The sequence below is a fragment of the Eretmochelys imbricata genome, chromosome 19 (genome assembly GCF_965152235.1).
Source record: "Eretmochelys imbricata isolate rEreImb1 chromosome 19, rEreImb1.hap1, whole genome shotgun sequence".
NCBI classification, from domain to species: Eukaryota; Metazoa; Chordata; order Testudines; family Cheloniidae; genus Eretmochelys; species Eretmochelys imbricata.
In genome coordinates, this window is record NC_135590.1 from 12620842 (window position 1) to 12634621 (window position 13780).

General features: G+C 41.5%; 1 protein-coding gene across 25 annotated transcripts in view; it reads left to right on the forward strand.

Moving 5' to 3' along the window:
* EPB41 (erythrocyte membrane protein band 4.1) overlaps nt 1–13780 on the forward strand; it is a 188242-nt gene that overhangs the window by 147850 nt on the left and 26612 nt on the right. For 13 of the 25 annotated variants that reach the window (XM_077837803.1, XM_077837786.1, XM_077837787.1 and 10 more), the window contains one exon: nt 1494–1529. The exons of 9 other annotated variants lie outside the window; for them this stretch is intronic. In XM_077837803.1, coding sequence (XP_077693929.1) covers nt 1494–1529 — 36 coding nt within the window. Of the gene's footprint in view, nt 1–1370; nt 1449–1493; nt 1530–12044; nt 13553–13780 lie in introns of those variants that run through there. 3 more of the 25 variants (XM_077837796.1, XM_077837797.1, XM_077837799.1) reach the window with 3 other exon arrangements.

A 13780-nucleotide genomic window follows, 5' to 3' on the forward strand; every position in this document is an offset into this window, starting at 1 on the left:
TGCACTAACTGTGTGGTGGTTGGTCTTTCTGTGATTGGAAACAGGGTGCCTAACTGAAACCTCCGTGACCACAGCTCTTGAATTGTTGACTGCATCTTCTACTGTGTCTTCTATGTGTTGCCTTCTGATCTCCGTAGTTCATTGTCCTATGAGCGCTCTGCAACTATGTTTTTGATCATAATATTTTGCTTGGTACAGTGTATGATTTGGGATTCTAAAGGAGTGGCAATGGGTTGCCAGACCTGCAGTAATGCACTGAAATTTGAGCCTTGGTGATCCATAGACTAAATTTTAAAAAGCATGTTACCCATTGAGTACCTATGTGAAAGTCTTTAGCACTGAAGTGGACATGCTGATGGTGGCTATTTTGCTTCTGTACACTTCAAAGACTTCTTGCACAGCAGTTTATGAAAAGACTTGATTGAAGATTACTCTTATTCTTAAACCCAGCACTTGCGTACATTTATAGCATTTATGGTGGGGAAAATTCAGTCTCAAATATTTATTCAAAAGACTTAAGATCATTCACAACAGTGTACAGAGTCTGATCCATAACCACTCCTTTTCTAAGAAAACAGTATTAGCATACAAATAGCTTTTTTCTTTAATTTAAAAAAGGCTTGGTGTCAGTGGCTGTCTTAGGGATAATTCGTATATGTACATAGGGACAGACTACTTCAACTGTCCCCTTTATAGAAAATCCTTTTCAGGTCTTACTACTGTCTTTGCACGAGCATCCCTGCTTATCTTTCATAGGTGAACTCTCCTCTGAATGAAAATACTGTCTAACTTTTGTTTTGGGGGAAAAACCCTCATTAAAAGCAGTACTTATTTATTGTAAGGTTAAATTAATCTGTTTCCTGAATTTGACTCCATTGGTGCACTGTAGATATATGTTCTTTCAATTTGTGTTGAACTCAATGAAGTGTGTGTACTTATGGCCATATAAATGGAAGTAACATGCTGTTAAGTACACATCCTGTGTCTGCATGTTGACTAATAGTATTGTTGTTAAGTTTATCAAAACATGTAAAAGAGCAGTATGTCCAGATCATAATTGTAGTGTTAAAACAATTATTATTTTGACTTCTTTAACAAAACCTTTGCATGCTGCTTATTTTTTGTAGCACTTTTGTATATATCTGGATTATTTGGTTTAAATGATCTATAATTAAGTTTAAACTTGACTGTATTGTTAATGATCCGGTTGTATGAGAGCCAAGATTTGATGCTCAGCTGGACTGAGCAGATCTGGTTCAGAAAGTAGAGGTAAGATGGGCAGTTCCTTCTCAGTGTATATTAGTCAGGGGACAGAGATGAGCCAACCCACTCGTTTCCCATTGTAATTTGCATTCTATTGCTTTCTCTAGCTTATGGGTGTAGAAATAATATTGCTGAGATCTGCCATCAGTATTCACACTAAGGAGCTATAAAAGAATGGAAGACACTTGGATGAAAGGGACTGAAATCTGTGTCTATATTTTTCTTTATAGATCTACGTACACAATGTTATTTTAGAAAGTTCATGTGTAAGTATACGTGTGGGTGGGTGTGCACATGTGCGTATGTACTGGGAAAAGAAAGGAGACAAATCTATTATGAGAGTGCATGGAATTGTGCACATGTTCTCCAGTAGGAGGATAATAGTGAACCTTCAAATATCCCGTCTGCATCTCTATTTACGCTCATAAGTACATATATTGAGGCTCTCTGAACAGTGTCTCAGAACTTTAGCTAGGAAGAATCTAGTTAGTGAGTGAAACATTAGTTTTGTTTTTAATCTCATGAGAATGTTCATGATTTTGGCCAGTACTGCTTGAATACTTATGAGTTCAGATTAGCGCTCCCATTTGTGCCCTCAGGATTTTGCTTTGTGTTAATACTAGTTTAATTGAAAAGCATCATACCCTTTTAGTACCATAATCATAAACTTCCTATTAAAAATAAATTTGAACATTGTATTGATGCCAAACAGTATATACTGAAACAATAATAGACAGTTTTTCCTTTGTAACTATTTAAAAACATTAAAACTAAATTAAGCATTAAAGGTAACATTGATATGCATCCACAGACTAAGGGGAAATGCCACTTCAAAAGAATCATGCACTGGATGGATCTAAAGAATAAGGCTCAGTAGGCAAATGAATGGAGAACCCCAATAGTAGGTCTCATTGTGAAATTTAGGAGGATTCCCCTGAGGAAGTGGGAGGAAAGAGCAGTGGGGAAGCTGGAATTTGGATCAGTGGGTCAAAAGCTAAAGGGAGAACCTGAAATGGGAGCAGGGTGTTGCTTCTGATATATGAGTTCTTACCAGAATTGTTGTGGAGGAATTGGAAAGGACAAGATGTTAAAACTGAGACCCCAGGCTACTTAAAAAAAAGTTTGCTTTCCACAGCACATCATCTCAGAAGTGAGGAGTAGTTAATGCCTGGGAGTGAAGGCACAACTATTCTTGTACCCCCAAACCACTATAACTAGAAAAAAATACTTACCACTATATTTAAAGAGCCAGAGGCCTGAGATTAATATGGTGCTATTTAAGATAGCTAGACTTGAGACAAATCAACTTCTCACAAGACTACTTTAGAAACTCCTGTTTAAAAAAAAAAAAGAGAGAGAGAATACCCTGAAATAACAACTACAATAAATATCGATCATCACAAGGCCATGATTTCTACAGCCATATCTGCCTTGTCAAAAGGAACTAGGAAGGTGCATTCTTTGGGATCTTACCTAGAAAGAGGTTTGAACGTAGTGTTCAAGAGATCTATCGCTCTAGGACAAGAAGAGTTTACATCCTTTTGTTCTATTCAGGTTGTCTCTGAACTTCCTAAATACAATAATCTCTTTATCAAGTTAACTTTGAAATGAGACTGGTTTCTATCAGTAAAAGATCTTTGAACTGCATACAGATTCTGAGAGAGCCCCACATAATGTTTCTCAGCACTTAATTACTATCTCTGAAGAGGACCTGAAGAAATTGAACAAGCTATTAATATCTTTTTAGCAATGTAGAGGTCAGCTTATCATCCAAACACATTGTGAAGGTGCATGTCTTACATTAGATTAGATCTATACCTTTCAAACAAGTCTGTTTCTCACAGAAATACCTGGTAAATACTGCATTACTTTCAAGCATCCTTAGGATGTGGTCTTGTCCACATTTAAAAATTCATGGAGCCTTAACCTAGTATCCTAGAGTTGGCCTTTACGTTCACTTCCTGTAAGCCGCCATCTTTCTGATCTGCTTTTTGAGTGAAGGAACATCAAGGAAGAGACTTAAAATTTTGCCTTCACTATCTATGAGGTCTTACCCTTTTCTTCCCTCCTCTTAGACTGGAGAGTCTTATGCTGCTTGGAATTCTAGATGGAGAGTAATTATAGTGTCAGAGACTGAAATTTTGTCCAGTCAAAATTGCAATGGATCTCTTGAAAATGTGTATAAGTAGGTCTTCTGTGCTACATCTTCACCTATCCTGGAGAGACTCCCACCTCTTTGTTTGCTTACAGGGCATATTTAAGTACAGTATTACCACAAAACCACCTTTTATGGTAAGGACAGTAAAATCCCACTTGCATATCTGTTCAGTATCTCAAGGTCCCTTTCAGCCCTGTATTTCTGTGATACATAATAAATCATATACACTTTGCTATGCTTATTGTCTTTCTGTGCTTTCCTTAAGGTCAACTTAAGATGCAGCATTGAAATAAAAACATTTTATGAATAATACACATTTGTGTATATATTGTGGTAAACCCAGGAGAAACAGCTACAAAACGGGGGTAGTAATTAGTCCCCAGGGGATTAAAAGGCCCCTCCCTATCCACTGAGGAGAGAGAACCACAGGGCAATAAGATTCAGCTGGAAAAGGGGTTGCTAGGGAACCAATTAGGTTCAGCTCCAACTACCTGGGACATTTTTAAACCCTCCTCTGGGTGGTAAGAGTGGGAGGAGTGAGAGGAGTAGGGAAGCTGCCAGTAGGCTGTTTGCAGCAAGGCACCAAACCTTCCGAGTAGAGAGGCTGCACTCGCTCCCCAGAAGGGAAGGAAAACAAGCACAAGGGACTGACTGAGGAGAGGAGTAGCAGGACCCTGTGCCACCTATAAGGATTCGCCTTGCCCCAAACCTGAGTCTCCAAGGCTAAAAAGGACTGAGCCTACTGAACAAGGTATTTTGCCACAATATAAAGAGTTCTGTACGCTTAATGTAGTACAAAATGTCAGTTTTAAATAGCTTGCAAGGAGATATTTTTTCCTTTTATGTCGATTGCTAGCAGAGATATGATTTACTGTTTCTGGAACTGAGATGTTCTTAAAAGGTGCTACAAGAGGAGTTGTTACCTTACAACTAGATAGGTAATTTCTGATGTCAGGCTGATCAGGTGCAGAATAAGGTGTTTCACACTATACCTTAGTTTAAAGGTAGATGTCGCAGAGCTTTCGTGAAATACGGAAAAAATTTATCTTGCTCTATCCCCACTTCAGAGGACAAGATGGAGTGGAGTGCCCACAAACCATGTAGCCTACTGGCCAGTTGTTACCATGCCAGTGTCATACATTAATTCGTGCCAGTGCTGATCTTGTTGTCACTCTTTGTATTTGGCCAATAGTGTAATTGAGGTCTGTTGCACTGATGGTGAATATTTGAAAAGGTTGTGAATATTTGCTACTCAAGTAAACATGTCAGCAGGATGCATAAACTGTAACCTTGCCTAGGTTTATGTGAAGAAGGCTGCATTCTTACACGTAATCCTTGATGACCTGTTACAACTCAGGATGTTTCAGCAGCACCTAGATACCGGTCACTAGGTGCTTTATAAATACCTAAATGGATAGAGGCTACTAACAGTATTAATATGAATTAGTCTTAGTTATTTTCCAGTGTTTTTCATTCTAATATCTTTGACTATCACACCAAGATTTTGTTTAACTAAGACTTGTGTGTGCTCTGTGTGGTTATGTAAAATTGGGGGTGCACGCTCCAGTTAGAGGCAGAAATAAGAGACTTCTCTTCAAGGCTTTGGTCTTTGGGTTGTGAAGTTCAAAACTCCAGAATAAATTAGCTGATTGTATATATAATCCATGCACTTAAATAGAAGTCATTTTAAATTCTGTGAATCTTAATTTATTTTTATTATGTTAGCATTGCTAAACTCCCTTGTGGTATGAAATGCAAAAGAGTCTCTTGGTCTTACCCACATTTTCTTTTAAAAGTTATCAGCACTTTGAAGCAGGGAGGTGGGTTTGAGTTCCCCGGTGGCTGTCTGTTTCAGGCCCAGGCATCATTGGGGACTTTTTACTAACTATGACGCTAGCATTTTGAAACTTGCACAGAGATTTTTTTTCCTCAACTCAGGACTTATTGAAATTCAGATTAAATGATGAAGATAAAATATATTAAAATAGATAAGTGGTACTGGATATAATTTTTTTAAAAAAACCTGTATTATTTACATTTTAATTGGAGACACTCAGATGAGGTCTGTTAGCAGAGGACCAGTAACATCCTTACCTAGTACACTTTTCATTTTTAAAATAGGCTGTTCAAGTTGTATGTCATATAGTGCTTCAGTGTACTTTCTATCATTGTATTTGGTGCCACAGGCTATCAGTCTCATGAGGCAGCATCACTCCTTTGTACTGTGGTGCACAAAGATTTAATGGTCCAGCAAGTGCTGTGAGATCTTAAACTGATCTCGTGACCAGTACTAATGTCAAAAATATAGCAGGATAATTTGAGTATTATCAGTTGGATGTTCTCTTGGAATACAGAAGTAGATCTTCTGGTGCTGGTTCCTATGTGTATTCCACACATGGGTATGCGTGTGCAGCATGCTACCAAGTCTGGAGATTCTTAGTCTGTCGGACATGCACAGTTGCTCTCCTTGTGCGCCGGGCTGAGGCTCTGTAGTTCCTTTTTACTGCCGCATGGCCTGAGTCAGAATCCTGTATCCACAGATTTCTCCAGTTTTTCTTATCAGCCTGTAAATAGTTTTAATATTTAGCATGGTTAAAGCTTTAATATTGTATAGTTTAGCTTAGTTTCTTCCATTTCTTGGAGTCTCTCCTCATGCACTGGTACTGTGCATCTCTTGTTCTTGCTCGTCTGTGAATCATGGGCATCAATGTTCTCTACTGTCTGGGTTAGATGTATATCTAAGCAAAGAGCAGCATTTGCTGTTTGTTTCCCCCATGAACACATGAAGCATGTGAGCGTCAGTTGAGGAAACATGTTATGGAGAGGGCCATGAGACCTCACTCTGATCCAGGCCAGAGAGACATTCTCCTCCCCATCCCAATGCATCAGTGTCAACCAACAAGCAGCACCCCTCTGAGCACAAGCTAACGACTGGAGCCTAGAACTCCTAAGCCCAAGGAATCCTTCTCCAGGGCTTTGATGAGCTGTAGTTCGCAAAAGCTTATGCTCAAATAAATTGGTTAGTTTCTAAGGTGCCACTAGTACGCCTTTTCTTTTTGCACAAGGAAAAGGCACTCTTAGTTACAAGGACAGATCCCCATCCAGATCTGCTCCTAAAAGAAGAGACCCCCCACCCCTCGACTCTTTCCAGCCTTCATGTGTGGATCCTAAGGGCTCAGGCAGGAAGGTAAAGCACGAAAGAGGATCTGTCAGTACCATCACTGGTTCCGACTGCTAAACATACAGACCACTGTCCACTGGCTCCATATAAGCGTGCTGCACCTGACTCTTCAGTAGTACCAGCCCACCATTCTAAAGTCCTTTCACTTTCAACATCTTGGGACATACTGGAACTGTCAGTCACAGCTACTGGACAACCCAGAACTCCGGGACATGTAGAGACACCTATACCTCACTGGAGCATATCTTCCTCCTTTATCCTCAGTCCCCACTCCTTTTAAGCCTGGTTCTCTGGAGAGACATTCCCACAGCAGAGGAAGAAACTACTTTGACAGTATAGGAACCCTCCGGCAGAAGTGTTCACCCTCTAGTACCAACGGTCCCACTGGTGGAGCAAGAGCAAGTCACCTACTTGGACAAATCAGATGTTCTGGTCAGCCCATTAACCCCTCATAGATTAATCTTGACAGGCAAATGATGAGATGCAGATATGACTCTTCCAGGGGCCGCTGGTACCTGATGCAGGGGGTCCCCCTCAACTGGGTTCCATGGGACCCATATGGCAGACATCCCGGTTCTGTCCACAAGCCCTACCACACTACTTCCACACAGCATCTATTGGATCCATTGCAGTACAAGGGGGAAGTGATCCAAATCCACAGATACTGATGGTATCGACAAGGATCTCATCCTCTTCACTGCATGAAGCAAATGCTCCATCTTCACCATCTCTGCCAGATGACCATAGGCAGTATCAGGAGCTCCTGCAGATGAATGACCTCCAGATCCCACTGGAAGAGGACCAAGTTACCCAGCCATCAGCTTCTTGATATCCTGCAACCTACAGGTCTCAGCAAAGTGGCTCTCCTAGTAAATGAGGCTATCATGGAACTAGCCAGGGTCATCTGGCATACCCCAGCCTCCTACACCCCCACACTTAAGAGACGAGGCACCATTTTGTCCCAGACAAAGGCGCTGAATTTCTTTTCATGCACCCAGAGCCCAACTTTGTGCAGGCAGCCACAGAAAGAGAAGGTTACAACACCATAATGCCACCCTGGCTGACAAGAGGTTGGCCCTTTTGGGAAGAAACATATTCTCATCTATGAAGCTGTAGTTCCATATCGCTAACTGTAAGGCTTTGTTAGTGAAATACAATTTTAATTACTTCAGACTGGCAGATTTTAAGGACAACCTTTCCCCTAGAGGACAGAGCCCAGTTTCAAACCTTAATTGAGGAAGGCAGGCTAGCGGCAAAAACATCCCTGCAAGCCACAGCAGATGCGGCATCTAGAGGGCAAGCCACTGGTGTAATTATGAGATGTGAGTCTTGGCTTCACTCTTTGGGGTTCCCCAGGGAGGTGCAAAATACCATAGAGAACTTACCATTTGACAAGTCAGATGTATTCAGTGAGAGAACTTTTGAGTCCCTGCACGTGTTGAAAGACAGATTGACCCTCTGATTCCTGGGAACTTGCACCTTGGCCCTAAAGAGATTAGTCTTGTTCTATACACCTGCCTCTGGTGCTGTTACCTCCACAATCATTCTACCATCAGGATCTGGCTGAATCTCCACACAAGCAACTAAGTTCAGAGACCTTAATTTTCATCCCCTTTGCTACCATAATATCCACCCTCCTGCTAAGGGCTACTTTTGATGTCTGTCAAGAACTGCCTGCCTTTATTGATGCCAACCACTTATATCCCTACCCCTATCTTTGGGGGCTGTCTCACACTTTTCGCCCACAATTAGGACTCTGTTATGACAGACAAGTGGGTTCTAGAAATCATCCACCATGGTTACTCTATCAAATTTTTCTTTCCCCCTTCCCCTCTCAAACTTCTTCCTGATCCCTCTCCAGGGACCACTCTCTGAATTCTGCCAGGAGGCAAATTCTCTTCTCTAATGACAGGCAATAGAACGAGTGTCATCTCAGTATCAAGGCAGAGGGTTCTATTTCCCCATAGTTCCTAGTCCCCAAAAAAGACAGAGAATGGACTTTCAACAGCAGAACATCTTTATTCAAAAGTCAAAATTCAGCTTGGTTACACTAGCATTAATGATCCCCTCTCTATGGGAGGGAATGTGATTCACAGCTGTCGAGTTGAAGAATGCCTATTTTCATGTGGATATTTATCCATCCCACAGAAAATGTGTCCAGATCCTGGTAGGTCAGGAACACTACTAGTTCAGAGTCTTTCCCTTTGGATTAGCAGCTGCACCCAAGCTATTCATGCATGTATTCTCATTGATGGCAGCCCAAATGAAATGCCATGGCTATGTAATCTTGGACAACTGGCTCCTAACAGATCATTCCAACTATGAGGTCAGGTCAGCGACTTTGTTCCTGCTGCTATCTTTTAGCAGCATGGAGTAGGAAAGACTCCACTTGGAAATGCTACCTAGCTAAATGGGGAGAGACTTCTTCACCTGGGATGGCACAATTAGTCTTCCTCAGAACCTGCAGATATCCCAGTCATTTTAGATTATCTCCAGTCTTTGAAGAATTTGGGTCTTTCCATTAGCTCGCTGCGGGTTCATCTCACAGCAGTCAGTGCCTTCCTTCCTTCTCCAGTATATGAGCATTCCATTTTTACTCACCCAACAATAATTAGATTCCTAAAGGGCCTAGTCAGGACCTTTCCACCAGTGGCCAAGCCTACACCTCAGTGGCATCTTAATCTCATCCTGTCAATACTTATCCGGCCACCATTTGAACCTTTGGCCACATGCTCTATGTCCCACCTTTCTATAAAGGTTGCAATTTTAATTGCTTTTAGTTTGGCCAGGAGGAGGGTGAGTGAGAGAGGAACACTCATGGCTGACCTACTATACACCATTTTTCATGAGAAGAAAGGTTTCCCTTCGCCTTTTTCTTAAATTGCTCCCTAAAGTAATTTCTGAATTCCATCTAAATCAGTCTTTCCATTTATTGATTTTCTTCCCGAAACCCAGTGCTTCTGTTGACGAGAAGACTTCATTCCCTGATGTTAAATGAGTCCTTGCAGGCTACCTGCAAAGGACCAAACCAGTCAGAAAATCACCAAGATCGTCACTATAAGAGAGAGGTCATGAGGACAAGCAGTATCTTCTCAGAGAATCTCTAAATGGATTTCTGGTTGCGTCATCAAGAGCTACCAATTAGTGCGTATTCCTCCCCAGGAAGGGGTAAGGGTCCACTCCACAGCATGTCTCCAGGAAGTACCAGTACTGGATATATGTGGAGTGGCTACTTGGAGCTCCATCCACACATTGACAAAAAGTTACAGGCTATCTCAGGCCTCCTCTGCACGTGCGGCTGTAGGCACTCCAGTTCTTCAAGCATCCTTACGGACTGCATTCTCATGCTCTCCTCTAGTCTGCATGCTGCTTATAAGTCACCCATGTGTGGAATACACATAGGGACCAGCACTTAAGGAAGAAATAGAGATTACTTACCTGTAACTGGAAGTTTTTTGAGATGTGTGGTCCCTATCTGTATTCTACTATGCACTCTTCTTCCCCCTGCTTTGGATCTTATCTGATTCATGATAAGAAGAGGATCTAGAGAGGCATCAGCTGGCACTACCTCTTATGTCCTTGGTCTGGAGTATGAGGAGAGCCATTGTGCAGGTGTATGGACACTGCTTACTGAGAATCTCCAGACTTGGGTGCATGGTGCAGATGCATACCCACACGTGGAATACACATAGGAACAACACATCTCATTGAACTTCCAGTTACAGGTAAGTAACCTCTATTTATGCACTAGACTAGTTCTTCTGCAGACTTCTTATTCCTTATTTCCCTATTTGGTTTGTGAAGGGTATAGTGAGGAACAGCAAGCAATGGGGGTTTGGACATGATCAAAGGGCAAGTAGAAAAAGGGAGATTGATTTTCTTACACCCTTGTGTGACTTCACTGGAGTTATTCCTGATTCTCACCAGAGTGAAATCAGAATCTGTTCACATTCTACACTTCTGAGCTTGTCAAGATGATTATCAATGATACAAAGTGTGTTAATTTATGTTAGGGTTAGTAACTTTTCCCTGTATAAATTATACCACTAGCCTCATTGATTTGTGTGTGTGTGTGTGTGTGTGTGTGTGTGACAGATAAAAACAGAGTATAGACAATAGACATATTCCAATAGATAGTAGGAAAAATACTTTTTAGAAAAGACCCAGGAGATCTAGACAGATACACATTCACTTAGAGGAGTGTTTCTCAGTTATGGAGCTGTGGGACAGATTAGGACTCTTGAGCTATGTTCCTTGACAAGTACCCAGTATCAGGTATGTGCATCCTGATGAACTCTGTGTCTGTGCCACTAAGTGTCTGTAATTTTATACCAGTGGTACATGGTGTAGTTAACAGTCAGTGCATGGGGACTACAATAAGATTTTTTTTTTTTTAAACTAAAACGCTCTCTTTTTGGAACACTTTTTTCTTTTCTATTTTTCTCAGATTATTTGCTTTGTAAATATGTACATTTATTGTTAATAAATGTTGTTGCAAATCTGAACCCTCTTTCTATTATTCTGTTAACAAAACAGGAAGTATTCCCGCATTACAACCTATTTGGACTAACACACTCTCTTGTCCGGGTGAGCCCTTTGTGCCAAACCTGGTACCATGCAGTCTTCTACAAAAAGTGGATCTATAATCCATATTTTTTTGCTTACTTTATTTTAGAGCTAATCACTAACTACTGCAGTGCTCCGCTAGTACCACTAAAGTGAATGGTCCCACTAGGTTGCCATTATAGGCCCCATTCACTGCCATATAATACTGCCATAATAATTTGTTGCGACTAAAGCTCATGAAGCCTAATAGCTTTAAAAAATCATTTGGCACTATCTCAATTGCTCAGTGCAAGTAACACATTTCTTAGAACTCGCTACTAAGATTGAATGTAAACAAACTAGTTTGGAAAAGCTACAGTAGTTGCATCTGTCCTGCAACCAGCATGGGAAACATTCTTTCCTAACTTAAAGCTGCATGGAACTTTGCTGGTCAGCGATTCTAATGGTGTTGAAATATTTTTTAACATTTGGGGTCTTTTACATGACAGTTGTTCTGTGGTGTCATCAGTCATATGAATTCATTGCACAGTACCTGGAAAAATGTGGTTTCAGGCAAAGAATTTTATGCTCATTTAAAAAAAAAAAAACAACAAAAAACCTTCCATTAGTACCTGTCAGGGTTTGGGGAGCACTGACTTCCCTAACTAACCAACTTTGATTTCCCCCACTCACACCAACATTCCTCCCCCCCCGCACTCCCAGCCCCTAGGCTCATGCAATAAAATTATCTGGCCTTGTTTCAGCAATGGGCTTACTTTGAAGTTGACTGAAATTGTACATAAGGCTTATCCCTACATGAAGAGTCATTTATAAATTAACTAGAGTACATTTTCTTTATAGCACCTCTTCAGTTCTGAGTTTATTCTCTTTATCCAGATCATTGTTTCATTTTGGAGTTGTATGCTGCTTCATATCGTCATGCAGAAAGTGAAACTGGACTGTGAGTAAGCAATCTAAGATCCTGTGATGGGATATACAAACAAGGGGTTAAGGAACTACTCTGGGGTCAGCTAGTCCTGCCCCACCATACCATTAGGAAATGGACCAACTGGCGGAGGAGTTAAAAGGCAGGAGAAAAGCTCACTTGGTGGCAGACCAGGAAAGAGAGCAGACCTGCAGCTTCAGCAGAGAAGAGCAGAGGGGAAGCAGAATCTCTCCCTAAACTGCTTAAAGGTCCCTGAGGGAAGGGAGGGACCCACTTCAGAGACAGACAGCCTGAGACGGAAACATCACCCTCTCCCTCTCCTATGAACTCTGGGTTGTATGAGTTCCCTTCGTTTTGTTTGGACTGCCCCAGCCTGAGCCCTAGGACTGATCTGGCCCAGGAGGGAGGGCCATACCATGGAAGGAGGCAGTTGCGGCCCTGAGAAAAAGGAAGCTCTCACGTTATCCGCAACCACTGAAAGGTGCCTTATAGTGAACACACCACCTTAACCCAGATGGCAACCTTGGGACAATTGCAGGGTGATGAAAGGAAGTGGTCCTACCAGGGCAGCTTTAAGCACACCTGAGTGTCAGATCACTGATAGTCCACAAAGAGCCCTGTGTGGGAGCCTGGTGGAGTGGGAGGGCCCAGGCTCCCCTACCAGTCACTGGCCTAAGCCCTGACCACTAGATCTGATGCTCCCTTACCAACCACCCCCTGAACAAGGATCCTCACATATCCTCGCTGCTTCTCTGCGTGATTGGGACCTGCACAGAATCTTATTGACTTCACTGGAGCTCTGCATGAGCACAGGCTCTGCCCACGTGGAGCAGCTTTCAGATCTGAGGCTTTAATGGTATCTGAAGATGGAGTAAGGGAAATGAAGCCACCAAAAAATTAACAACTCTCCTCAATTTTAATATCTGACTGTGTTTCTAGTATATTTTCAGTTGCAGCTGCTAAACTGACTCTGAATGCAGTGTTCATTTCCAAAGGCAATTGGTACCCCATGGAAGGAGTATTAGAACAGCAAATGTGCAACCTCTCACACCAGCAATACTACATCCTGGGCTGTGGCCTTCCAGAACACAGTTGTTCTGTAAAGATAGAGAGAAGTGTGCCCTGGAATAGTTTAACTTGGCAAATTACTTTAGTAATAAAATTACTGGGATACTGATCTTTCAAGTTGCTAAGCAACTGAAATTCCCTTTGATGCACTGGGAATTGATGTGACACTGCATCTTGCAGGATTTGGATCTGTATTCAGTAAAATATTGTTTGAAATTATGAGACAGGCTAATCACCAGGATATTATTGTCAGTTAATTGGCGACCTAAAAACCAATGCAAAATATGCAACCTCACTGCTGATGGCCATAAATAAAAGCTAGCTTTTGCTGTCCTAGGTGTAAAGCCTTAACTTTCCTTGTCTTGGGAAATCGGGAAGCTATATAATGTGTAAAAAGGTGTTGTAAATTAAAGATATCTATTTACTGCTTTATAATATTCTTTGCTCGAGTCCTTCTGACAGCTTTGTTGAGGTTGAGAACATTCATCAGTTGATCTATGGAATTCTTACTGGTGAGTGTAGTTCATTGCAAAATCAATGTCTTCTATTTAATGGCTAATTGTGCATCTGTAGGCATTTACATCGATTCTGTTTGCTTATGCATACACTTGTCTCTTGG